The sequence below is a fragment of the Pseudonaja textilis genome, chromosome 2 (genome assembly GCF_049901715.1).
Source record: "Pseudonaja textilis isolate UNSWEBS1 chromosome 2, rPseTex1.2, whole genome shotgun sequence".
Taxonomy (NCBI): domain Eukaryota; kingdom Metazoa; phylum Chordata; class Lepidosauria; order Squamata; family Elapidae; genus Pseudonaja; species Pseudonaja textilis.
In genome coordinates, this window is record NC_141991.1 from 98,282,535 (window position 1) to 98,300,605 (window position 18,071).

Below are 18,071 nucleotides of genomic sequence, written 5' to 3' on the forward strand. Positions count from 1 at the left end.
GGATAATGCAACCATAGTTGCTCTCCTTGTCCCCGTAGCAGCCTTCAACGCCATCAACCATGGTGTCCTTTTGAACTGACAAGGAGCAGGTAGCACTTGTGGCTATGAGAGCCTTTGCACAACTTTGGTTGCAGCCTTTCCTGGATCAGGAGACCCTGTGCTCAGTCATCCAAGTCCCAGTCATCTCATGCTTGGACTACTGCAATGGACTCTACATGGGGCATCCTTGAACAGCATTCAAAAGCTTGAACTGGTGTAGAGTGGGCTATTTTCAGGAGGAAAGACTAAAAATGGCCATTCACCAAATTTATTATTTCAGTAAACCCATTCTCCCAAATATCTAGTGCATTAAATAGTAAGAACAGATTGATGTTAGATCTATTCAATGACAAATCAGTCTTGCATCTTTTATTATCTCCTTCCAGATGTTTTTGCATTCAGTTCCCATCATTTTTAACATATAAATGGTCGTATTGTCTGGGAATTTGATTTCAAGTTTTAGCCTAAAATACTGACAGATCTTTGGCTGGGTAAAGCTGGTCAAAACTACATATACGAATAGAGCTTAACCAAAGATTTGAAAACAATTCTCTACCCCACTTTGCAGCTGGAAGAAGAAATAAACCAGGACTAATATTCATTTTGCCCCCAAAACAGGACTGAAGAAACTCTGGTAAATGATTAAGCACCATCTGTAAACTTGGGATTGCCTAGATGAAGTGGAAAATATGCCCACTTGTCAGGAGTTCTATTGCTTATTGTTCTGTATGAAGTCTATATGCATGGTTTTCTCATTTACTTTTTCTAAAAAGAGAGATAACTATGTACATCACAGTTATAATTATCTCCCCTGTCCCCTTTCTCAAAATATAGCAGGAAAGAGCTGTATGAAGGGATGATTAAGTTGACAGGAAATGCATGTGGCTTTGGCCTACACTCAAAAGAGCTTTACTTGATAATCTATCACAATTTTTGCAGGTAAGTAGATTTATCTTCTTATGCTCAGAACAGAAACGTCAGTAAAAAGTACATATCACAGAGAGAGGCATTGCTACTACTACTATCTCTAAGAACACATTTTAGATGAAATATTAACATAGGTCCAACTTCTTATTTCAGATACACATAGGAAATTGGCTGCAATAGTTATGAATAATGGCAAGAATTAAGTAAAAAGGGCAACAGCACGAGCAAATAGCCTGCTGGTAGAGCACACATTTTTCATTAATATCGTCAAACTCCAACAGGACAGTAACAAAGAAATGCAATATACTCCTTTCCCAGACTGGTATCCTCCAGGTATTTGGGATTACAATTCTTCTCAGAATGCCAGAAGTCAAGGATGAAGTATACTGCAGATTATCTGACAAGAACTAGGTTGAGAAAAGCATCATGGAACACAATAACCTTTTTCCGATGCTGGCTGGATCTTGCTTTCCCTCACCAAATACCATTTGCCTGTAGTCAAAATTTCAAAGTATATATGAATAAATTACTTTATTATAGAATGTGTGTGCCTATCTGTACATACTCTCTATATACATATGCACACATGGACAATTCAAATTTATTTATATAAAATATTGTCAACGGCCATCCAACCCTTTGTCACGTGCTATAACTGACTCATCAAATTTAATCATGAGTGTGGTCCCTTTGTGCCAATGGGCTGTGACTTTAGCAGGGAAGCCACTGCAAGTGAGCATGGCCTCCACGATGCCAGCGGTGAAGGAAGCACAGTTGAGGGTGCTGTTCTCCTTGGGAACTGAAATGTAAGTATTGATAAGAGGCTCTTTCTCAATGATGTAGTAGGTCTTGTCATCATCGTTGGCTTGCTCAAGCTTGTCAGCTTCCTTCCCAAAGAGAGCCTTCCAAACTGTCACCTTGATGAAGAGCAGAATATTGATGACCTTGGTCTCACGTTTGCCATTTTTCTCTCGCATCACCAGCACATCTAGGATACGAGCTCCCACCTGCTGGCCTAGCTCAGAAAGTTTGTTCTGAAGCTCAGAAACAGAATAGACCCTGTTCTGGCAGTACTGTACAATCTCAGAAAACAGCAGGGAAAAGGCACTGAGGCTTACATCTGTCTTGGGTCGGGTGAGCGAACGTTCCAGGATAGCAGACTTGCCACGGGTAAAACGTGCATCCATAGTGCTACTGAGAAAAAAGTGATTGAGGCAATAAGTACCTGGCTATAATAATTTCGAAACAATATCTACGGAAATATTTTCCTCCACCTTTGATACCAGAGATCACTAAAGAAATTGATTAAAACGGTTGATTGGGAGATTCAGACTGGAAAGCTAACATTATATACCTGTATTATGTAATATTTACGTATGTATGTAACAGTCATTCGTACATTTGATTTTTTATTCTCTCTCTCTCTATATATATATATGTGTCTGTGTGTGTGTGTGTCTGTGTGTGCAAGTGTGTGTCTGTGTGTATATGTGTGCAAGTGTGTGTATATACAGTATGTATAGCTATATGTATAAAATTTAATTTAAATAATGTGGTTATATTTATATTATTTATACATACAAATATACATATACATGTATATACATGTATATACATGTTCTGGGAGTACTCAGAGTACTCTGAGCAGCACAGAGCCGAAGACACAAGCCTGAAGATGATGAATGAGACTTCATCGAAACGTTGCCTAGATACTTCCAATCTTATGCGGGAGAAAACCCGAATAACCAGATATACATACAAATACCCGCAAGAACCTCAGAAAACATATATATATATATATATATTTTACGTTATACCCGTCTATCATTTTATATATATATGTGAAAGTCTGACTCACAGATGAACGCAATACAGAAGCCTGATGGCAGATGAAATTCTGCCGAAACATTGCTACAACTTTAAAAGCACAACTATAATGATGTGGGAAAATACCCGAACAAAGCTGAATACCATAAATGTAAGTACCCGCGAAAACTTAAGAAAATATATATATATAGAGAGAGAGAGAGAGAGAGAGAGGGAGAGAGATCTAATAATGACTGTTACTTATGATTAACGTAGAACATTCTGGTTCAGATGAAACTGAAAACAGCAACATTATGTTGGTTTTTCTGAATCTTCCAATTGGCCAAAGGGAAACCATTCTGGGTGACAGTACGTTTTTAGACGCTTTTGCTGTTATACTACATAATTATAAATCAGAAGCACAGGCTCACACCACTACCCCATTTCAGGGCAAGTTTCCTTTAAACTACATGGGTGAAAACGATCCCAAACGGTTTTGCTTTCTATGATGGACTTAAGGATCACTAAAGTGTCCCCCCGGCCCCGCCCCGCAACCTCACATCGCACAAGATTTGCTTGGGAGAAGCCCCGTCAGCCATATCCGATGGTCAAGCTTACTTAACGTACATGAGCCAGGCAGTACTTTGCTCATGCCAGACTCCACCAGCTGTCCCTGGAGTGAGCTGCTTCCCTCCAAATTAGGGAACGGGGGCAACACGACCATGACAGGAAGGGGAGGAAGGCAGGGGGCTACATCGTTTCTCTTGCAAACCAACCCCGCCTCCCCGAATCATCGCCCCCCCACCGCCCCGCATCTCTCACCCAAAGAACGAGATTAACGCTTGACTGCGGCTCCTTATCCCTTCCGGCAGCGCGACTCCTTTCCGCTCGCTGGCAGAAGGACCGGAAAGAACAAGCGCACAGCGGAAGCGCCCGGAACCCGAAGGCGTCGCTATGGCAACCGGGTCCGGGGCCCAGCTGGTTTCCCGTAGCACTCCCCGACCTAGCCTGCAAAAACAATGGGCAGGCACTAGATGGCAGTAAAGAGACACGGAACTGTCTCGAACAGGCGTCACAAGCTCAAAGAAACGGGAAGACAACGGGAGGGTTGATTGATATAAAATATCATTACAGTAAACGAATGTAAACTTATTTTATTTCATAGAACAGCTGAATGCTGCAAAATGATATTCTCAGCACGTTAAAGTTTGTCATAATTGAAATGGCTGCTAGAGCAAATACTGGTGAGTTCAAAAGAGAGATTATATGCTTAATTTAGGAGATAATTCCACACTTGAACTGTACAGTAAAATTGCACAATTAGTCTTGCTTTGCACCTTGGGTAATTCAAAACACTTCAACAATCACTTTCCCAATGGGAAACTTTTTTTATGGGAGTGTCTATGACAGTGTCAAGTTCATATGTGTTTATTGTCCCCAAATATTTTGAAATCCTTTTTCATGTTTCCTAGTTCTGTGGTTCTCTACTTTTTCCTTTCCCTTAATAACCTGCCTTTCTTTGAAACAAATCTACTTTATCTGGATTTATCAGAGCATTCACCACATTTTACCCCATAAAGTTGCCATTTCCATCCTTGCTAGCTCTCACTCAATGAAGGGACTGAGTGAGCAGCTAAAAGTCTCAGTATGGAAGTATTTGTGTTTGTTTATATGGTATCTAAACTACAGGAAGAACTTCTTGGAGTTTTGCAATACAGAAGCATTGTCATCCTCTCAAAATAAAACACTGATTGTTTTGGGGGAAGTAGCTGGATCTCATTTTAAAAGAAATTTCTGGAGGTATCATACCAGAGGAGTGGAACACATGGAAGACCAGACGAAAGGTAGGAACGAGACTACTATTGTTGAGATGAGGTGGGATAAATAAAATAAGATAACCTTTATTGTCACTTTTTTCGGTAAACATACTGGCACACATTAAAAAATGAAATTCTGATGCCCTCTCTCAAAAGAAAAAATACATATCCATACATGCACATATTTATATATATGCTACACACACACACACACACATGCACACACTAATCACAGACCATTTAGAATACATAATAATAATTATGAAAGCTATCTTTTTCTATGGCAACCTGAACCTGTTTATATATTGGATTAAACTCTTAAATCAGCAGATGCTTTTAAATATGAGACATATCTCAAAGAAAAACATAATGATTATGGGAATCTCTGGGGATCAGACTACCTCAAAAGGCCAAAACACAGAGATGCTTTAGTAACCACTTCTTTCATTTTGTCCACATGAAATTCCTACGTATCATCCCCAGTTTTCTCCTGGACCCTTATCAAGAGTGACCCCAACCAGAACTTCACCCCAGTTCACATTCCTCCTGGCCTGTAATCTATCAGCTGGGCTACTCATCAGAACAATGAGTGCCATAAAGGGAAAGCCCATCTTAGCATCAAGTTTCATGAGAACCATTTTGGTGTAATAGTTAAGGAACCGGGCTAGAAAGCAGGAGATCATGAGTTCTACCTTGGGCACGATGCTAGATGGGTGACCTTGAGCTAGTCTGTCTCTCTCAGCCCCAGGAAAGACGCAATGGCAAAAGAGGCATTTCTTAACTCTTGATAAGAAAACTTCAGGGAGTTCTCTAAGTGGTCATCAGAGATCATCACTGACTCAAAGCTCCCCCACCTCCCAAATAATCTACTGCCAAAGGGGAGAGAATGTGGGAAAAGGGAGAGCAAGACATAAAGGCATCAAATATCTGGGAAAACAGGAAAAGCCCGTTGACTTGTGAAGCAAAAACAGTCTCTAGTTTGGACTGAGGATCAACCTGACCCTCTAATCAGTCCATTTCACATGGAATCTTTAACATCAACTTCAGGAATATCCAGGAATTCAGTGGGTCTTTGCAGTACATTATATAGGTATACATCAGGGAATTCTTTTCATACAGGAGAAACAAGATTGTGCTCAAAATACAGAATTCCAAAAAGCAATTGCACACTGACACTGCATCCTACTCTTTAGAACAGGATGTTGGCAGACTAGAAGTAAGAGACATGTTCAAGTTAATATCAAATTTGGTGTGAGTTAAGGAACCAGGCTAGAAAGCGGGAGACTGTGATTTCTTCTCCTTCCTTGGGCCCCTCTGACTTACCTATTATTTTCACCCGATTTCATCTCTAACATAATATGTGGCTGAAGCCTTTTTGCACATGTACACATACACTGCTCAAGTGTTGAACGTACCAATATTTCTTCCTCCTCTTAGTTGGGCTAAAAGAGTGTGTCTCTCCCAGCTAGTTTTTCATGTATAAGGCAGGAACTACAACTCATAGTATCTGGTTTCTAGGCCGTTTAACACCTTAACCTCTACATCAAACTGTTAGATATGGGCTAGATTGAAGCGGCAGGACAACGGGGAGAGGGAAAAGATCTCTTTATTCTGCTCTGAGTAAAGGCTGCTGCCAGGTGTGCCTGCTGTTCTTTTTACAGGCTACTGTCCACAACTTTAGCCACTGATGGCTTTTCATTTTCCCGCCTGGAAAATGAACCAATGGGGGAAGTCTGACATCGCGGACTTTTCCCCATTGAATATCTAACACCCCTCCCCTCCTTGAAGAAGCATTCATCCAATCAGCTCTTACTCACAGAACATAATCATGTAAGTGGGACTCCTGTGTGTGTGACCGGACCTTCGCACTTCAGCCTCACCAGCGGTGGCAACCTGACTAGTTGGGTCTGTTGTCACTCCAGAGCCAGCCCTTTTGAACTGCCTCAAGGTTTTTCAGAGTGGGGCTGGCTCCAACGAAACAGAGGGCTCTGAGTTTCTTTGCTGGATTTCCCCCCCTCCCCAGCTAAGTTATCCTGTGGTATACTCGAGTTTGAGTTCCGTCCTAAAGTGGGAAGGCTTGTGTGTTCAGTATTTTTAGTGGTCAGGGTTAGTCTTTCCACTCTGTGTTGGGTTTCTGTCTCTGAGGCTTTCTGGGCATTCTGATCATGGTCCAATCGTCCCCAGAGTTGATCTATGTGTCTGCTCCATATTTTCCCATCTTCTAGTTCTACTCTATAAGATCAGGGGCCTGTGACTTCCACTACTCATGCAAGGATCCATGCCCCCTGCCCCCTGCATAGTTGTGAGCATAGACCAATTGGCCTATGTTCAAATATCTACATTTACTCGTCGAATCTGCGGGTGTGCTTGGATTGTAGTGTGGTTGTAATCTGTCTAGCTCTGATCTTAACTTCCGCCCCATTAAAAATTCTGCTGAACATCTATGTGTGGCAGCTGAGAATGTGATAAGTTGTTTCATTAAGAATTTGTCTATTTTTATTTGCCATTCCCCTGTTCCCATTTTTGCTAAGGTTTCCTTCGTGGATCTTATGACCCTCTCTGCCTGCCCGTTATTCTGGTTGTGTCCAGGTGCTGATAATGTATGGCGGATTCCTGTTCAGCTAGAAAGCATTCAAAATTGTTAGCTGTGAATTGGGGCCCATTACCACATCTGGCAATCCATGCATGGAAAACAATTTCTTCAATATCTTAATCATGGCATCTGCTGTGGTGGTTTTCATTATTGTTACTTCCACCCACTATGAATATGCATCAACAGTTATTAGAAATGTTTGCCCCTGCATTGGCCCTGCCAGGTCTATATGTATTCTAGACCAAGGTGCTTTTGGTGATTCCCATTCTAGGGTTGGGGCTGAAGGGGGTGCAGGTCTGGATTCCTGACAAGGCGGACAAGCTGCAACCCATTTTTCAATTTCCTTATCCATTCCCAGCCACCAAGTACAACTTCTGGCTAATGCTTTCATTCTTACTATCCCTGGGTGGCCCTCATGCAACATTCTTAAGACTTGTTCTCTCAGTGTCTCAGGTATCACAACTCTATCCCCCCACAACAAACACCCTTTAATTACAGACAGTTCATTTTGCCAGATTTTAAACGGTTTAAAGTCACCTTCCACCGCTTCTTCTGGCCATCCTCTCAACACCCAGTTTAAAATACATGCCAGAGTTTTGTATTTGGCTGATTGTTTGGCTATTTCTGATGCTGTGATAGGGCCGGTGGCGATGTCTTCAATGAGGAGTATGGATGTGGCTGGAACTGGGTCACAATAGGTTCTGGAAGAGGGCAACGGCTGAGTGCATCTCCATGAGTTATGGTCTTGCCCAGTCAATGTATAAGGCAATAGTTATATGCAGCTAAGAAAACAGTCCATCTTGTCATTCTGGGGGACAATATGTTTGGTGTTGGTTTGTTTTCTGCTATGATGCCTAGGAGTGATTTGTGGTCTGTGACTAGTTCAAATTGTCTCCCATAAAGATACACTGCTCAAAAAAATAAAGAGAACACTTAAACAACACAATGTAACTCCAAGTCAATCACACTTTTGTGAAATCAAACTGTCCACTTAGGTAGCAACACTGATTGACAATCAGTTTCACATACTGTTGTGCAAATGGAATAGACAACAGGTGAAAAGCATAGGCAGTTAGCAAGACACCCCCAATAAAGGAGTAGTTCTCAGTTCCTATGCTTTCTGGCTGATGGTTTGGTCACTTTTGAATGCTGGCAGTGCTTTCACTCTAGTGGTAGCATGAGACGGAGTCTACAACCCACCCAAGTGGCTCAGGTAGTGCAGCTCATCCAGGATGGCACATCAATACGAGCTGTGGCAAGAAGGTTTGCTGTGTCAGTCAGTGTAGTGTCCAGAACATGGAGGCGCTACCAGGAGACAGGCCAGTACATCAGGAGACGTGGAGGAGGCCTTAGGAGGGCAACAACCCAGCATCAGGACCACTACCTCTGCCTTTGTGTAAGGAGGAACACTGCCGGAGCTGTGCAAAATGACCTCCAGCGGGCCACAAATGTGCATGTGGCTGCTCAAACGGTCAGAGACAGACTCCATGAGGGCGGTATGAGGGCCCGACATCCACAAGTGGGGATTGTGCTTACAGCCTAACACCGTTCAGGACCTTTGGCATTTGCCAGGGAACACCAAGATTGGCAAATTCGCCACTGGCACCCTGTGCTCTTCACAGATGAAAGCAGGTTCACACTGAGCATATGTGACAGATGTGATAGGGTCTGGAGATGCCGTGGAGAACGTTCTGCTGCCTGCAACATCCTCCGGCATGACCGGTTTGGCAGTGGGTCAGTAATGGTGTGGGGTAGCATTTCTTAAGGGGGCCATACAGCCCTCCATGTGCTTGCTAGAGGTAACCTGACTGCCATCAGGTACTGAGATGAGATCCTCAGACCCATTGCATATGCTGGTGTGGTTGGCCCTGGGTTCCTCCTAATGCAAGACAATGCTAGACCTCATGTGGCTGGAGTGTGTCAGCAGTTCCTGCAAGATGAAGGCATTGATGCTATGGACTGCCCCGCCTGTTCCCCAGACCTGAATCCAATTGAGCACATCTGGGACATCATGTCTCGCTCCATCCACCAATGCCATGTTGCACCACAGACTGTCCAAGTGTTGGGGGATGGTTTAGTCCAGGTGTGGGAGGTGATCCCTCAGGAGACCATCTGCCACCTCATCAGGAGCATGCCTAGGCATTGTAGGGAGGGCATACAGGCACGTGGAGGCCACACACACTACTGAGCCTCATTTTGATTTGTTTTAAGGACATTACATCAAAATTAGATCAGCCTGTAGTGTTTTTTTCCACTTTAATTTTGAGTGTAGCTCCAAATCCAGACCTCCATGGGTTGCTAAATTTGATTTTCATTGATAATTTTTGTGTGATTTTGTTGTCAGCACATTCAACAATGTAATGAACAAAGTATTTAATAAGAATATTTCATTCATTCGGATCTAGGATGTCTTATTTTTGTGTTCCCTTTATTTTTTTGAGCAGTGTATTTGTGAAAACGCTTAATGCCTGCTACCTTCCCTATCTAACTGGCTGTAATTTCATTCAGCTTTGGATAAAGTTTTTGAGTAGAAAGCAATGGGTGCTTCTCTGCCATTTGGGAATCTATGACTGAGAACAGCCCCCACCCCAAAGAGGGATGCATTACATGATAGTAAAAGAGGTAATGTTTCATTATATTGTACTAGAATACTGTTAGAAATTAGGAGTCCTGTTATGATTTCAAATGCAATTGCTTCTCTGTGCTCCCAAGTACATTCTGCATTTTTATCAAGAAGTCTGTGAAGCGGTTCAGCAACTGTCGCTTTCTCTGGAATAAAAATACTGTAAAAGTTTAAAAGTCCCAGGAAAGCTTGTAATTCTGTTTTGTTTGTTGGAGTGGGAGCTTCCTTAATTGCTTTTATTTTACTGTCTGTGGGGTGTATACCTGTCTCATCAATTAGATATTCCAGAAATTCAACACTTGGTACTGCTATGTGGCATTTCTCTTTTTTGATTTTAAGGCCAGCTTCTTGAAATCTGCTGAAAACGAGCCTTAGTCTTTGTTTAAGTTGTTCTTTGTCCTCTTCTGCCAAGAGGACATCATCAAAATAAGGTACCATCCCCACAATGCCCTGTAGTAGGTTTTCCATTAAGCTTTGAAATAGTCCTGGGGCTATGCTTACCTCAAATTGCAGTCTTTTGCATTTGAAAGCACCCCTGTGTGTTACAATGGTCTGAGCTTCTGCTGTTTCTTCATCCACAGGTAACTGCTATTAGGCTTGAGCCAAGTCTAATTTGGCAAAAAAAAAAATCCTTTTCCTATTGAATGCAACAGATGTACTACTGGCACTGGTATGTGCTCTGTTGCAATGCGGTATTTATGGAAATTTTATAATCTGCACAGATTCTAATGGACCCATCTGGCTCAACTGGAGTGACCATAGGGGTCTCCCACTTCGCGTGATCAGCTGGCTCTAAGACTCCTTGGGCTATTAGTTTATCTAATTGTTCATCCACCTTGGGCCTCAGGGCAAAAGGGACTCGCCTTGGTTTTATTCTGACAGGGGGAACTTTTGGATCAAGGTTGAAAGAAATAGGGGTCCCCATATCCTTGCCTAGGCTCCCATCGAAAACATCCTTGAACTCAGTCTGTAGGTCCTCTCTCATTTGATTGTACTCTTCTGCTTGCATGGTATGGATGGTCACCTGCACTCCTATGGCTCTAAACCAATCTATCCCGAGGAGGCTTAGTACTTCTTTGTCCATGATAGTTAAAGGCAATTCACCGGTGAAGTTTCTGAATTTTACTGGAAAAATTCCTCTTCCTTATATGGGAATTCTGTTTCCTTGGTAGTCTTTTAATATTAAACATTGTGGTTTTAGTTGTTGTTGAGTTATGCCAGGGATTGCTTCCTTTATAATTGTCCAGGACACCATAGATATGTAGGATCCGGAGTCAATTTCCATATCACAAGGTTTTTCTCCTATTATGACTGTGATGTTGAATTTCTTTGATTTACGGGGGTCAGAATGCCCCACTATTGTGTGCTCATAGTCTCTGTCCCTCTCCATTCTATTATCTCCCCCCCCCTTTAGTTTAAATTTGGCGGTCTCTGGAATCCCCTTTGTTGTGGGCCACGTGGCTGATTAGGGAAACCTGCTTGTCTCTGATTGGGATATGCTGGCAGATTTGCTCTGCATGCTTCAGCAATATGCCCCCTTCTCTCGCATCAGCGGCAGATTGTATCCCTGAATTTGCAGACTGCCTGGAGGTGGTTCCCTTTACAGCCTGCATGCCATAGGGGTCTCCGGCTCATACCTTGGGGCCCTGATCTTCTATCAGGTTTTACTCTATGTATTTCTTCCTCCTCTTTGGAGAATTCACCAATCTCCCCCTCTCCCTGATATTTTCTGGTTGTTTCCCATGCTGAGTGAACGCTTTCGGACTTCTCAATTGTAGTTGCTGGTTTTCCCGAGATTTCTTCTACCCAGTCTTCCTCTATTACTTCTTTTAAAGAGATGTTCTTTTTAGCTATTAGCTTCCTTTGCAATCTCAGGTCTCTCATTCCAACGATAATTCTATCTCTTAAAGTTATTTCCACATTTTCAAGCTCACAGCCTGCAGCAATATCTTGTAGGTTTGTAAGGTAATCATTTATGGTCTCACCTAGTTTCTGTTCTCTGTGGTAAAAGTCAAGTCGGTGAGCCACTGATGATGCAGCAGGAGCATAATGTTCTTCTAACATCTTCTGCAATTCTTTCCATTCCATTGTTTTCACATCTTAGTCGCAGCTAGGGTTCTAGCTGTTTTGTGGAGGCGATTCCCACAATATCCCAGGAATAGAGCTCTCTTCCTCTGTTCTGTTGTATCATGCAGTGAATTTGCTTCTAAAAACATTTGAAATTGTCCCATGTACGCGACCCAGTCATGCCTTGTTGGATCAAAAGGTTCTGGTTGAGTGTGGGTGGTCATTCTGATGATCAGAACAGTGATGGAAGTGTTCTGTTGTAAGAAATTATCCATCTACACCTGGTTTCCTTTGTTCTCTTCTAGCATCCCACCTTTGTCACCAGTGTTAGATATGGGCTAGATTGAAGAGGCAGGACAACGGGAAGAGGGAAAAGATCTCTTTATTCTGCTCTGAGTAAAGACTGCTGTCAGGTGTGCCTGCTGTCCTTTTTACAGGCTGCCGTCCACAACTTTAGCCACTGATGGCTGTTCATTTTCCCGCCTGGAAAATGAACCAATGGGTGAAGTCTGACATCACTGACTTTTCCCCATTGAATATCTAACACAAACTACACCAAGCTTATCTTATATGGCAACTTATGCAGTCCTGAGGGTTTTTAAAAAAGAAGAGCAATACTTAACAGTGTTTCTTTCTCTAGTCTTTGGAAGCAATCTTGATGATCCTGAAAGAAATTACCAGAATGTTCTACGTCCAAACAGAACAAAAGCAAAGAAAGCAAAGTCAGGTATGAAATTCTTAAAAACATAAAACATCTAGGAATTAAAATTTAAAATCAGGGGGGATTTTTCTAGTTTGAGAAAGATTAAGAAGTCTCAATGGGCATGGGGGGGGGGGAATAGTTATGATTTCAATTATCCCCCCACATGTCCTATTCATGCCTATTTAAATGCTATATTATTAACAGTGCTACCAGAAGAATGAGATGATGATCTTATGAATATTTGATTGTGAAATTGTTGGTAGTCTTCTAGTTTTTTTTTTTATCCTGAAGCATTTTGGGGTCTAGGTGGCTCTGTTGAATTGTATAGAATCTTAATAAATTGTAAATCAGAACTCTTGGTTGTCCTTTTAAATCCCTCTGTCCTCTCAGAAAAGCAGGTTTAAAAAGTATAAAGATTGATGGCGTATGGCCAAGATAACACTATTTTTGACCCATGTTATGCCTTCTTTCCTTTTATTCCCCACAATGTCCCCTTCCCAATGGTGGTGTGGAGAGATAAGTTATTCAGGCATGGGCTCTTTTCAGTATTGTCACTTTTGTACACATGCCTCCTTCTGCTTATATACACTTGCTCTGCTTTCTACTATCAGCTATCTCACAATATACTAATTAATCAGTTCGCGTTATTTACAGGGGTGCCTTCATTTGGGATTACCAGTCATACAAGTTGCAACTCTTCGAGAGCATCTAAGATCATCCTTTACATCTTGGTGTGTGTATCCCTGTTGATGGCAACAGCTGCTTTTCTGCTGGCTTGTTTGAAATGTATGTTCAGCATTTCAATTGCTTTCTCATCAGATGTGCTTATTTGTTTTCGTTGTCATTATCAATCTATGCTATGAGATAACTCATTTAAAATACATTAAAAAATACAGCTATAATGAAATAGTTCCCCAGAAAACAAGAGGTTCACTCTGCTACTTTCATTTCCTCCTAATCAACCAACTTTGTAGGTGACTCATTTCTCTTGTATGGTTGATGATTGGTTCATTCAGTCACCCAGATGCAGAGATAGAGGAGAATTATGTGCTCTCAGCAATCCCAGAATGATTCCTACAGAAAGCAAAAAGTAGGGATCCCCTGGTGAGAAAAGTTCTCAGTGTTACTCTAAAAATGATAGAATCTTTGGCCCTGTAGAAATGGAGAATGTCTTCAGAAATATACGTGGCTCAGCTATCCAGAGATTGGGGAAATTATACTTACTGGTGTTAAAGCTATAATAAGTGGAGGGCTGGAGGAATGCCATAGAAACAGAAAATTAATAGCAGAGAAAGACCTAATGGTCCATTGAATCTGCTCTTTGAGGTTCTTTTTTTGTTCTTTTCTTTTTAATTTATTTATTTTGGTTATTACTATTTTTATAAGTCCCAGGAAGTATGATAGCAGATGTTTTGTATTTGTATTATGTTGGTATAGTTGGTATAGCACTACTGAAATATAGAATCCTTGCAATACCCTCTTACTTACTATATTGCATGGCTCTGTGCCCTGCAGTTATCCCTCAGTGTCCAAAAGGCTGGCTGAAGTTTCAGACAAATTGCTACTACTACTCTGCTGATCAGCAACCTTGGGAGATGGCAATGCGTAGTTGCCAAAGCCTCAAAGCTCACCTGGTAGTGATTGATGATAAAAATGACATGGATAAACAGGTGAGCCATTCTTTAGACAGGGTGTCTTGCACTTTGAAGTCGTCGTCCCCCCCCCAACGATTCCCTCATCCTTAGCCCTATTCGTACAAGAAGTAAGGCACAATACAGTACAAACTTTTACAACTGCACATAGTTCAAATTTTCTTCTGCCATCTGTTTCCTAAAGATTAAGTATGTGAAATAAATCTTAACATTTTAAGAGAAGATGATATCTCCTGAACATTCTCTGTTTTATTAAAGATTAGAAACCTTAAAAAAGAAGCCTTCTCTTTTTGGGGATATAAAAATGCAAGCACTTTTAGCTAGCTGACATGTACACAGGCTTAAGAGAGATTCCAGATGGAAGCTGCATTATTCCAATGCATACTAAAAATATATATTGGCATAACAATTACTGATCTGATTGTCATTCCAAATTTATCATCTGAACCTTCGGATCTAGCTTGTTGCTAAATGGTAGTGTTCTGATTTATACTGGGAGAAGGACAAGAGTTAGAAGAGTTCCCTCTCTCTTCTTTGCACTAACCCCCTCATCACTGTTCTTCAGCTGCTATTCGGGGTAATCTAAGCTACTATTGGCTTGGAAATCTAGTAGGTACAGAGGAGAGTCCACTGTGAAATAAAACAGAACCCCCACTGCCTCAAGTAGAATCATCATGATCCTCTTTTAATGATCCCATAATCCCTTGCGGGGTGGAGTCTGGGCAACTGAATGAAGCTGAGTATTTACTAGCCAGATGCCCTTCCTGTTGCCAACGTAGAGTTTTATTTAGTAGATATATTCTCAGTGTGCCCAGAGAGAGAAATATCTACCTCTACCTAGGATTGAACTCACAGCCTCCTGATTGTGAGGTGAGAGCTATACCCCTAGGCCACCGCACTACTCTGCCTCAAATAGAATGCCCCTGGAATATAATGCCAAGGACCCGAAGACCAGTTGCATCTGCCCACATCATCACAAAATGGCCAATAGATGCCACACCAATTCCATCCCGAGGGGTTGCTTGATTATGATATTGATCTGAATGTGACATAGCTGATTTTAAAACTCCCAAGCCTATTGCCAATTTAAGGGGGTAGTGGTGGTGTTGCTTTAACACCAAAACAGATAAAGACAATTTCAAGGTGCCTCAGATATGAGTTGAGGATGAAATGAAAGCAACATCAGGGGAAAAAAAAGAATTTTGCCATAGCATGTTCAAATTATACTTGAATGCAGCTGGGAAAAGATACAAAGATAATTGACCCCACTGTTAATCCCAATCTGTCCTTTGATTTATCTGTTGAAGCTTGCTGCTGGATGGTGTTCTGGAAATCTTTGAATTTTCCTTTCAACATCAAGATTCATTCATTCACATCTCAAGTGTTTGTATTTTTTTAAAAAGAATGTTCAGGTGCAGCTTTTACTAATACCTTGGATTGTTTTGGGAGAGGTGAAATTCAATAAACTTAAATCTCCTGCAATCCTAATTTGAGTGAATGCCACCAGTAGCCTTAATTCAGTGAATGGGGTCTCAGTCACAAGTCCAGTCTTTGATACAATCCTTTTTGCTTTTATTTTTTCCCCAGGAATTTCTGGACCGTCTAAAAAATTCTAGCTATTGGATTGGCCTTAGGAGGTATCCTAAAGACAAGTGGATGTGGATAAATGGCAGACCCTTTCCAGAATTGTAAGTAAAAGTTACTGATGATGGCTCTTTCTCTGATTGCTCTTTTCATGGTAAATCTTTTAGGAAAGAAAAGGAGAAAAAGAACCTCCAGGAAAGTAGTCACAGAAGCATGAATTCAAATAGACTTTTCAAAGCATTTAAAGATATTTTCCGGTTATGGTGACATCTTTATATCATTAGTATGTGGAGTACTTCAAAACTACTTATTTACAAGGACAAACTGTCACTTGCCATGTTCATTTTATCTGCTCCAAAGAAATCTGCTTCATGGAGATTCTATTGTAGGCTGCTGTTCAAGGTTCCCCTCTTCTTCCATTCTAGAAAGTCTGGAGGCAAGAGGGAAAATCATAGCTGTGAGCAACATTGAGGAGGAAATGTGTATTGGTAGGTTCACTGACACTTAGAGCTGAGTGAGGAAAGGATGATGGGCAGCCTGGCTTTCTGTTCATGGCTGCCTTGCCAGGTTGACTGGTGGGGTATGCTGGGAAGAAGAGGCAAAGGGGAAAAAATGGCAAATAGCCAGCTAGATATTACAGTTGGGACAAATCTTTGTAGAAAGATCAGACACTTTTTTTCCATTTTATTCCAAAACTCATATATTATTTTGTAATTGCCTTCAAACACAATTGCATAGTTAGTCTGTCAGCAGTGGATTGCAAAGTGCTGTTGGAGTTTTTATAATTGCTATCCCATTAGAAAAAAATTTCATGTGTGAGATGGACAGCTACATAAATCTAGTGAATAAATAAAGATAGTTTGGTTCCTCTTCTTCCTGCCTGCAGGGATTGGTGAGGGAGGAAAATGAATGAAATAAAAAAAACAAATGAAACCATTTATATACTGAGATATTGCAGAGATTAAATTGTGGTATTTAAGTATCGTGCACACTTTAATTTTGGTTCCAACAGATTGTAAGAACCTTAGGTTGAAAGTCATCCTGAATTTATTTATTCTTAACTGACACTGTAGGAAAGATCTTCCTATTCTAATAATTAATGCTTGTCATTCTTTCTTAACAGGACTCAATCTGTTGAAAACAATGAAAAAGAAAACTGTATGTATAATCTTTGGAAAGATTCCAAAAGTAGGAAAAAGAAAATTGCTTGTACAGAATATTTACCTTATATCTGTGAAAAAGAACAAACATAAAAACTTGCAATTTTATAAACTTACATTTTCTTCTTTGAAAAATCATGTACTTCATTTGTTTGATGGGTTCTATCTAATTTCTTATGGAGTTACAATTTTTAAAATGCTGCAATAATCAGAGTAAGACATTCCAATTAGGAGATGCTGCTGCCTAACAAACACAATTTGCCTTTTTTTTGTTTTTATTACATTGAAACAAGATAAGGATAAAAAAGATGATAAGGTGGAGCATATTTTAAATATTTTTAAGGAGAGTTGTAATTTTAAGCAAGAAGAAACACCCATATTCAATCATTCTAACTTGAAAAACAGTTGCATAAAGTTAATATGTGACTTAAAATGTTAATGTAGCAAACAAAGAATTTTTAATAAAACTATTTGTTACTCTAGAGGTTTTCAATGGGCTTTTTTTTTGCTTTTATATAATTTTTTAGCAATGGTTAAATGACCATAATAAAGTTATTTTGTTTTGAATTTTTCATCAAATAGCTCTGTTTTATCCAAAGAGAGCTGCACATTTATGAATAGATTTAATAGCTTGACACTGGCTTGAAACATCACACTTGTGGCAGATTTTGTAGACCAAACAATTGTGCATAGTGTTCTTGTATGCAAAGAATTGGGAACATATCCCAAAATAGGAGAGCAAGTTTCCATAGTTCAGTTGTTCTGGCAGAAATATTTGTTGCCTTGATAGTAATCCGGATGGCATACTATTGTAATTGCTTTACTATTGTTCAGTTCAAAATATTGTTCCAATAATATTTGGCCTAAGTGGGTTGAGGCTAATACAACAGCATAGTAAATATGGGATTTTTAGTCCATGCTCGTGAGAAAGAATTCCTACAAATACTTAATCATGGGAATAAAATAGATTCATGTGAATTTATACTTGAAATTTCATTCTCAGAACCTAAATTCCTATAACAAACTGATAATGATAAGAAAATGCAAGGAGTTGCTAGGAATTTAGAAATAGAAGCTACTACATTTGAAAGCCATATTTC

General features: G+C 40.5%; 2 protein-coding genes across 5 annotated transcripts; one reads left to right on the top strand and one right to left on the bottom strand.

The window, feature by feature from the left end:
- Positions 1–1,482: 1,482 nt before the first annotated feature.
- Positions 1,483–3,732, bottom strand: TRAPPC5 (trafficking protein particle complex subunit 5). Of its 3 annotated transcripts, none has more exons than XM_026696249.2 (2): positions 3,595–3,732; positions 1,483–2,160 (listed from the first exon to the last, which is right to left on the bottom strand). In XM_026696249.2, exon 2 carries the CDS (start codon positions 2,151–2,153, stop codon positions 1,587–1,589), a length of 567 nt encoding a protein of 188 aa, XP_026552034.1. In that variant the 5' UTR covers positions 2,154–2,160; positions 3,595–3,732; the 3' UTR covers positions 1,483–1,586. The 3 variants fall into 3 exon arrangements, with proteins under 3 accessions (XP_026552034.1, XP_026552035.1, XP_087780796.1); XM_026696250.2 differs by having other exon boundaries at positions 1,483–2,157; positions 3,595–3,672; XM_087924670.1 differs by having other exon boundaries at positions 3,400–3,642.
- Positions 3,733–3,829: 97 nt separating this feature from the next.
- On the top strand, positions 3,830–17,453 carry LOC113433596 (perlucin-like protein). 2 transcript variants are annotated; one of them, XM_087924669.1, is made up of 6 exons: positions 3,830–4,016; positions 12,513–12,599; positions 13,230–13,361; positions 14,091–14,245; positions 15,815–15,915; positions 16,935–17,207. In XM_087924669.1, exons 1-6 carry the CDS (start codon positions 3,947–3,949, stop codon positions 17,062–17,064), a joined length of 675 nt encoding a protein of 224 aa, XP_087780795.1. In that variant the 5' UTR covers positions 3,830–3,946; the 3' UTR covers positions 17,065–17,207. The 2 variants fall into 2 exon arrangements, with proteins under 2 accessions (XP_087780795.1, XP_026552031.2); XM_026696246.2 differs by lacking the exon at positions 3,830–4,016 and adding an exon at positions 4,465–4,616 and having other exon boundaries at positions 16,935–17,453.
- Positions 17,454–18,071: the final 618 nt, after the last annotated feature.